General features: G+C 41.1%; 1 protein-coding gene across 3 annotated transcripts in view; it reads left to right on the forward strand.

The window, feature by feature from the left end:
- OGFOD1 (2-oxoglutarate and iron dependent oxygenase domain containing 1) overlaps positions 1–8,637 on the forward strand; it is a 26,314-nt gene extending 17,677 nt beyond the window's left edge. For all 3 annotated transcript variants that reach the window (XM_058441003.1, XM_058441002.1, XM_032157380.2), the window contains 5 exons: positions 1,685–1,764; positions 2,169–2,473; positions 6,664–6,786; positions 7,339–7,397; positions 7,876–8,637. In XM_058441003.1, coding sequence (XP_058296986.1) covers positions 1,685–1,764; positions 2,169–2,473; positions 6,664–6,786; positions 7,339–7,397; positions 7,876–8,037 — 729 coding nt within the window. In that variant the 3' untranslated portion in view covers positions 8,038–8,637. The remainder of the gene's footprint in view (positions 1–1,684; positions 1,765–2,168; positions 2,474–6,663; positions 6,787–7,338; positions 7,398–7,875) is intronic.
- The last annotated feature ends 851 nt before the right edge of the window (positions 8,638–9,488 follow it).

Raw genomic sequence — 9,488 nt, forward strand, 5'->3', positions numbered from 1 at the left:
CAGGAGAATCACTTGAACCTGGGATGCAGAGGTTGCAGTGAGCTGAGATTGTGCCATTGCACTCCAGCCTGGGTGACGGAGTGAGACTCCGTCTCAAAAAAAAAAAAAGAAAAAAGAAATCAGAAGACCTATTCTCATGCCCTGGCTCTGTGGTTTTACTATCCTGGGCAGATCACTGAATCACTCTGGGTATTTATTTTGTCTTCAGTTAAACTGGGATTCATACCTGCCTTGTCTTTCTCCTAGAGTTGTTGTGAGGGCCAGTAAGATAACTTTTGCTGGCATGGCACTTTATAGTTGACTGTGAATCCCATGGAAACATGGTCCCAAGAGCTATTCCTCCATGAGAAAAGGTTGAGAGACTCTACATCCTGTCTCTCTCTAGGAATTTTATAGCTGACATTAGCATATTAAGGTTTTGAGAAGTATTATAGTAAATAAACTGAATACCCTATTCAATTCAGTTTACCTAAACCATGCTATGGGATCTTTCCTTTTTCATGCATTTATAACTGATAGGACTGCTTGGGAAACTGCATTGAACAAGTAAATGGAAAGCCTCTTGTGGAGAATATTTTAGTGGATTAACCAGCTTCCTGTGTCGTACCTAACTTTTTGAATTTAGAATGGTTATTAAATTAGGGGCCTAGAGAATTGGAATTGTTATACAGAGATTGTCACGGTAATGACCTTGACTGTAATGCAGTTTAATTTTTTTTTTTTTTTTTTTTGAGACGGAGTCTCGCTCTGTCGCCCAGGCTGGAGTGCAGTGGCGCAATCTCAGCTCACTGCAAGCTCCGCCCCCCGGGTTCACGCCATTCTCCTGCCTCAGCCTCTCTGAGTAGCTGGGACTACAGGCGCCCGCCACCATGCCTGGCTATTTTTTTTTTTTTTTTTTTTGTATTTTTTAGTAGAGACGGGGTTTCACCGTGGTCTCGATCTCCTGACCTCGTGATCCGCCTGCCTCGGCCTCCCAAAGTGCTGGGATTACAAGAGTGAGCCACTGCGCCCAGCCTGCAGTTTAATTTTTTATCCTCAAAATATCTTGTGAGTTGTATTATGGTCTGTATTATGATCCTCATTTTATAAATGCAGCAGTTTCAGAGGTTGAGCAGATTGACGTAAGGTATATAACTGCTTAAGAGAATGAGCCACAATGGCACTCAGGTCTCTTGGCTAAAGCAAGCTGATGATGTATCCAGTCTTCACCCTGGCTTTACCACAGCAGGAGTAGGGGATCTTGTATGAAAGGAGTGAGAGTCGGCCAGGCGCGGTGGCTGACGCCTGTAATCTCAACCCTTTGGGAATCCAAGGCAGACAGATCACCTGAGGGTCGGGAGTTCAAGACCAGCCAACGTGGAGAAACCCCATCTCTACTAAAAATACAAAATTAGCCAGGCGTGGTGGTGCACGCCTGTAATCCCAGCTACTTGGGAGGCTGAGGCAGGAGAATCGCTTGAACCCAGGAGGTGGAGGTTGTGGTGGGCTGAGATCACACCATTGCACTCCAGCCTGGGCAACAAGAGTGAAACTCTGTCTCAAAAAAAAAAAAAAAGGAATGAGAGTCAACTGCACCTTTTAGGAATCAGCCAGATTGATGTTTGGCAGAGCTGCTATACCTGCCAAACCAGTGTGGGGTAATAGGGAGATCTGCTGACTGCTTCTTTACTTGCTCATTTTCTAGCCTGAGAAATTCGCGAAAGTCTGTGAGGCCTTGGAGCATGGAGATGTGGAATGGAGCAGCCAAGGTCCCCCTAACAAAAGGTAGAACCCGTCATCTGAGATATTTGCTTCTACATTCAGCACCTATAACATTTTTTTATAACTAGTAAAATGACAAAAAGCCTAAAGGAAAAATAGACTGAGGTGATGACAGGCAATTCATGAAAGAAAATCAAATAACCAACAGGAAAAAATATACAATCATGCACAAAGGCTCACACCCAATAATAGGACACTTGCCCTAATGATGTTTTGTTCTCAGGGACATCCAGTAGCAGGATGTCCTAACAAAATCCTAACAAAATCTCACTATTGTAATAACTTGTGCTTTAGGAAGCTGTGCCAAGATTTAGGAAGAGAGGTACAAAGCTAATGATCAGCTTTTATTCTATGAGTCATTTTACATCTGTGGCTTTGATGAACAACTTGACATTGCTGTTTTTCAGGTTTTATGAGAAAGCTGAGGAGAGTAAGCTTCCTGAGATATTGAAGGAGTGCATGAAGTTATTTCGCTCTGAGGCACTATTCTTGCTGCTCTCCAACTTCACAGGCCTGAAGCTTCATTTCTTGGCCCCTTCAGAAGAAGATGAGAAGAATGATAAAAAAGAGGCAGAAGCCACTGATATCACTGAAGAAGGGACTAGCCATAGTCCTTCTGAGCCAGAGAATAATCAGACAGCCATCAGCAGCAACAGCCAACAGAGCAATGAGCAGACAGACCCAGAGCCAGAGGAAAATGAAACAAAGAAAGGTAAGCTGTTGTTAGGATTTGTCCTTACTTACCATTAACCATTCACCATTCAAACATGTATTCATTCAACAAACATTTATTGAGCATCTACTGTGCCCTAAGCCCTATTTCAGGAACTGAAGAACAAAACAGACAAGGTCTCTGGTCTTTGGGAGCTTACATTCTAGTAGTAGAAGACAGAGATTAAATGTATACACGAACAACAAGAAAACGTCAAGTAATGATAAGTGCTATGCAAAACATTGTAATAGGGTTATATAACAAGAAATGACTGAGTAGGCCAGGTGCGGTGGCTTACACCTATAATCCCAGCATTTTAGGAGGCTAAGGCAGGCAGATCACCTGAGGCCAGGAGTTCAAGACCAGCCTGACCAACATGGCAAAACCCCATCTCTACTAAAAATACAAAAAAAAAAAAATTTGCCAGGCGTGGTGGTGAACTCCTGTAATCCAAGCTACTCGGGAGGCTGAGGCAGAAGAATCACTTGAACCGGGGAGGAGGAGGTTGCAGTGAGTCAAGATTGCACCATTGCACTCTAGCCTGGGCAACAGAGCAAGACTACATCTCAAAGAAAAAAAAAAGAAGAAAAAGAAATGACTGAGTAGCCTCTTAGGCGAATAGGTGATCTAGAAAAGTCTCTCTGAGGAGCACCATGTAAGCTCAGATCTGAATATAACAGCCTAAGAACATTGCTTGAATTTGGACAAACAAGTAGAAGGAAATTATTACAAGTAGAAGTTTAAACATCTGCCAAGAAAATGGAGAAGAGAGAAATACAAGAAATTTAAGAGGTAACACTCCTGTGAAAATATTGGCATCATTAACCAAGTAGCGACAAATTCAGCTTAGATGTTTCAGCACTTATTACTATGTCAGTGAGAACATCTGTCACCCAGTTTACCATTCCCTGCTTCCACTCAAATTTCTTGAGAACCCTGTGCAGTTAGGAGAGCAAAGACAGGGGGTGGATACTTGTGGAAGCAAAATCAGCGGTTTGAGATGCTAACTGAAAGCAACGTAACTCATTCTTTGACCTTCCAAAACTGACTGAACAGTCACTTTGGCCACTGCAGATATTTAGTAAAACCAGACCCAGGTGGCTTTTTCTGTGCTATCTTAATACACAGGGTAGCCTTTCTTTGAAAGATTAGTTTTCCGTGTCAATTGATACTGGCATTTATGCCCAGACCCTAAGAGTAACCAGAGTCAGTATCCATGGAGTCTCAGTCTCAAAGGGATTTTTTTAAAAAACTTATCCACTTCTGTTTGTTTGTTTATTTGTTTTGAGACACGATCTTGCACTGTCACCCAGGCTGGAGTGCAGTGGCGCAATCACAGCTCACTGCAGCCTTGACCTCCTAGGCTCAAGCGATCCTCCTGCCTCAGTATCCCAAGTAGCTAGGATCACAGGCATATGCCACCACACCCAGCTAATTTTCTTGATTTTTTTTTTTTTTTTGTAAAGATGGGATCTTGGCATGTTGCCCAGGCTGGTCTCAAACCCCTAGGCTCAAGTAATCTTCCGACCTTGTCCTCCCAAAGTGCAGTGATTACAAGCGTGAACCATCACACCTGGCCAAAACGTGTCCAGTTCTATTCCTTTTTTGGTTTCATTTTTACGGGAACCTGCAACTTAGGATAAAATCTATATGGGCAGCCAAAAGATGCTTTATTCCATTGTTGAGCACCTATTGTATACAAGGGGCCCTGGGTGAAAGCAGAGTAGGGAATACAAAAGTGAATGAGAAAAGTCACTGTTTACAAAGTTTACCATTTTGAAGAAAAGCTATAAAGCTTGGCAAAAGCTATCAAATTGCTGGGCATATGATAGCAGTGCTAAACATTGGCATAGCTAGGGCACATCTAGTGAGATAACATTACAGACCTGATAACTTTAAGATGATTTTAAAAAATAAAAATACGTCAATTTCAGAATGTTTAGAAAACAAGAAAAAGGAAAATAATCATCTACAAGTGGCCATATTAGCATTTGGAATATATCCTTCCACTGTTTTTTTGCTATGTAGACTTATACATGTATACACATATGGGGGGTATATTTTTACACATGTATTTTTAATGAGATTATACCATATATATTGTTCTGTATTTTTTCCACTTAATATTTCATAAACCTCTTTCTGATCCTTTTACATCCTTTGTAACAATAGAACAGGGTTGCATACCCTCTTCACTTAGGAAAACTTCCACCAAAGCAGTTTTGCTTTTTTTTTGTTTTGGTTTGGTTTGGTTTGGTTTTGAGACGGAGTCTCGCTCTGTTGCCAGGCTGAAGTGCAGTGGCATGATCTCGGCTCACTGCTGCCTCCGCCTTCCGGGTTCAAGCGATTCTCCTGCCTCAGCCTCCCGAGTAGCTGGGACTACAGGCACATGCCACCACGCCTGGCTAATGTTTTGTATTTTTAGTAGAGACGGGGTTTCACTGTGTTAGCCAGGATTGTGTCCATCTCCTGACCTCATGATCTGCTCATCCTGGCCTCCCAAAGTGCTGGGATTACAGGAGTGAGCCACCACGCCTGGCCACCAAAGCAATTTTACATGCATCTGCTTTCCAACATTGCATTTCTAGAAGCTTTTATTTCAAGAATGTATGCCACAATTAAGTTTTGAAAAACACTGTTCTCTAGTATAATTTTTAATGCTTGCAATCTATTGGATCAGATGACCTTAACCAGTCCTGCGTTGAGCATTTAGATTTTTTCCAATTCTTCACTGTCATAATAAACGACGCATCCATTGTGTCTTCAGAATGCTTCTCAGAAGTACAGGTGATACATCAAAGACTGCTCAAAATTTTAAGGCAGTTGCCAAATTGCCTCCCCAAAACTTGTGTCAGTCTGCATTCCCACCAGCATTGTACGTGATGATGTTTTCATTCTTCCTAGCAAACTGTTATATTTTATTTTCCAACTTGCTTATTCTTTAGGTAAAAATGGCATTCACCTATCATTGACTAATGGTGCATGGTTGTATATTTTTCCCTGTTGGTTACTTGATTTTTTTTCATGAGTTGCCTGTCATTACCTCCGTGTATTTTTCCTTTGGGCTTTTTGTCATTTTATCAGTTATTTAAAAAAAGTTACATATAGGAGTATTAACCCTTCTTTTTTTTTTTTTTTTTTTTTTTTTTTTTTTTTTTTTTTTTTTGAGGCGGACTCTCGCTCTGTCACCCAGGCTGGAGTACAGTGGTATGGTGTGATCTCAGCTCACTGCAACCTCTGCCTCCCAGGTTCAAGTGATTCTCATGCCTCAGCCTCCTAAGTAGCTGGGATTACAGGCACATGCCACCATGCCCGGCTAATATTTTCGTATTTTTAGTAGAAACGGGGTTTTGCCATATGGGCCAGGCTGTTGTTGAACTCCTGACCTCAGGTGATCTGCCTGCCTCAGAGGAGTATTAGCCTTCTGTTTAACAGATTGTAATAGTTCATTTTTTAATTTTGTTCAGCATGGTTTAAATGTTATAAAATATTTTAGTAATCAGGTCTATCTTTGCCTTCCCTGGTTTCTACTTTAGGTAATAACATGCTGAGAAATCTCTAAGGTTAGGTAAAATAATATTCATGTTTTATTTTTTATTTTTTTGCAACTAGACTTCTTTTCCATCTGAAATTTATTATTCCATCTGAAATTTATTATTATAGAGAGAAATCAAAATTGAACTTTTTTTTTTTTTTTTTTGAGGTGGAGTTTCACTCTTGTTGCCCAGGCTGGAGTGCAATGGCACAATCTCAGCTCACCACAACCTCTGCCTCCCGGGTTCAAGCAGCTCTCCTGCCTTAGCCTCCCAGGTAGCTGGGATTACAGGCATGCACTACCACACCTGGCTAATTTTGTATTTGTAGTAGAGATGGGGTTTCTCCATGTTGGTCAGGTTGGTCTCGAACTCACGACCTCAGGTGATCCACCCACCTCAGCCTCCCAAAGTGCTGGGATTACAGGCGTGAGCCACCATGCCTGGCCCAAAATTCAACTTTTTTACCCCAAAATAGAGCTGGTAATTCCTGACAATCTTTTATAAGGCTGGATTGGTAGAATAGCACTTCAATCAAAGGTTTGTGGGAAGGGTTTCCCTGTGTTGCTGTATCATTCCTAATTATCATTCCCTTGCAATCTAACAGTTCTATCAAGGTTATTTTTTAAAGTTTCTCGTCTTTTTTTTTTTCCTTAGAATCTAGTGTTCCCATGTGCCAAGGGGAACTGAGGCATTGGAAGACCGGTCACTACACTTTAATTCATGACCATAGCAAGGCTGAATTTGCCCTAGACTTAATTCTGTACTGTGGCTGTGAAGGTAAGAGGGAGGAAAGCAAGCAGTGGATTATTCCCCATAGGAGGAGCACTCTCTTCTGAGGGACCCTTTCCAGCTGAACCAATTCATAAGTAATTTGCCTAGTTCAGAATCTCAGATCATGGGATCTCAAAGTCGAAGGGATTTTAGGGGTCATGAATTCCAGTCTCCCAGCTCAAAATAGGATTTATATCTGTGACTAGGGAATGGGGAGATGGACCACACCGTAATTTTCCCCTAAGTGTGCTCCCAGATCTATAGATTTTATGTAATTGCCCTTCTGGGAATATTTAGCATTTAATTCTCTCTTTTCTTATTCAAAGTTTATTGAAATAAGTCTGCATTTCAGTTCAGCTGTCTCAGGAAATTAGGCATTTAGGGGAAGGCAATCCATGATAAACTAGATGATAAGTTCAAGCTCATAAGTCATAGAACCAGTTACTGCTGAACTCCCAGATCCCCCACTGTTAAGCAGCATGGGATCAGTGATTTAAGTAGATGGTGCAACCCTTTCAATAAGAGCTTTCTGAATGCTATTTGTTTTTCTCTTGTAAGGCTGGGAGCCAGAATATGGCGGTTTTACTTCTTACATTGCCAAAGGTGAAGATGAAGAGGTAAGTTTCTTCTGATAGCCAACTATCCTTTTTAGTTATTGAGAGTGCTTTCATTTTCCAAAGACCCAATTTTTATGACCTTCTACCAGTGTCTTTAGCTAATACATCTCTGCCAGGCAATGGTTCTAATTTCTAGTAGAAAATACTCAGGATGGAATAAAGATGCTAAAGGATACTCAGTAAGCATTTATTTTACCCTCCTGAGAAATTCCAAATTAAGAGCCATGTGGTGCATTCCCACAAATCTTATAGTGTAGTAAGAAATAAATGTAATAGGTAAGTAACTTTCTAGGTATATGCTGGAATAGGGCTTGTTGGAAAATGGTTTGACAGCCACCCCTAGTAAATGTTCATTCAGAGGATCCCTCTATCCCCAGATTAAGTGCTTGATATGGAAACCATCTGTTCCATGGTTAATCGTCTAAGATTTGAGAATAAGTTCTGTGTTCTCATATGTCACTGTATTTGTCTTTTTCAGCTGCTAACAGTGAATCCAGAAAGTAATTCTTTGGCATTGGTCTACAGAGATAGAGAGACTCTGAAATTTGTCAAGCATATTAACCACCGAAGCCTGGAACAAAAGAAAACCTTCCCAAACAGAACAGGTTTCTGGGACTTTTCATTCATGTATTATGAATGACAGCACTGGGCAAAGCTGAACAAAAATGTGACCTTTCGTCATTATTGGGAAGTCTGGAAGAGCTAAGCATGGAGTCAAGGAGAGCTACATGGTAGCTTGCCCGACAGTGTTCTTAAAACTGGTTGTCTTTTACTAGGACTCATAATGATTGTCCTCAATCGAGACCTTGAGCTTGGAGCTATGTACTTATCTCTTGATTAAAAAAAAAAAAAAGTTGGCTTTTTTTTTTTAACATTGAGTCCTTCTTTTTCCATATTGGCTTCTTCAGTGAATTTTTAACTTCAATTTTTTTTTTTATTGAGGTAAAATATTTATAACATAAAACTGACCAGCTTACCCATTTTTAAATATGCAATTCAGTGGATTAAGTACATTCTCATTGTTGTCCAGCCATCACCGTCATCCAACTCCAGAACTTTTCCATCTTCCCAAATCCTGTGCCCATTGAACAATAACTCCCCACCTCCCCTTCCCCTAGCAACAGCCATACTTTTTGTCTCTATCATCAACTTCACTACTCATATTTCTCATATAAGTGGAATCATACAGTATTTGTCCTTTTGTGACTGCTTTCATTTAGCATAAAGTCTTTAAGATTCATCCATGTTTCCAGTGTTTTGGTTTTTTTAGAAAAACTCATAAGTGATTGCAGCCGGGCGTGGTGGCTCACACCTGTACTCCCACCACTTTGGGAGGCCAAGGCAGGCGGATCACCTGAGGACGGGAGTTCAAGACCAGCCTGGCAAACATGGAGAAACCCTGTCTCTACTAAAAATAGAAAATTAATTAGCTGGGCGTGGTGGCACATGCCTGTAATCCCAGCTACTCCGGAGGCTGGGGCAGGAGAATTGGTTGAACCCGGGAGGCAGAGGTTGCAGTGAGCCGAGATTGTGCCATTGTACTCCAGCCTGGGCAACAAGAGTGAAACTCTGTCTCAAAAAAAAAAAAGAAAAAAAACATAGATGATTACAGAATTTTGTTCTTCTCAATCATACTGGTTTAGAAAATTATGGAGCCTTACATCCTGATCATGCTGGGCCTTAGAATTCTGACACAGTGAGTCATCACATTTCCTCCCACTGCCTGTGGCCTTGTTCCACCATGACTCTCACAGTACAGTGTAGGCTTAGTGTAGTATTACTCCCTTGGAAAGGGTCTGGCCTACCATCACGTGCCCCAAGAAACTTCTGGTTAGTAAAGAAGATAGGCTGCTTATTGCCATGTGTAGTCACTTCCAAGTGCCCACAGCCTTTCCATCCTGCAGTTGTGGCCTGTGTATAATTAAATGATTTTAGCCTCACATATTGCTTCTGTTTTCCTAAATATTGTAGGGTCAACTATATAAGTAATTGCTTTTTATTTTAAGAGACGGAATGCTAAAACCACATCAGAATGCCAAGAGGCTGTGCATCTTGTTAATTTTTTGCTTGAACTGTTCCAGGGAGTTACAT

Source organism: Hylobates moloch, unplaced genomic scaffold, assembly GCF_009828535.3.
Source record: "Hylobates moloch isolate HMO894 unplaced genomic scaffold, HMol_V3 SCAFFOLD_6, whole genome shotgun sequence".
Taxonomy (NCBI): domain Eukaryota; kingdom Metazoa; phylum Chordata; class Mammalia; order Primates; family Hylobatidae; genus Hylobates; species Hylobates moloch.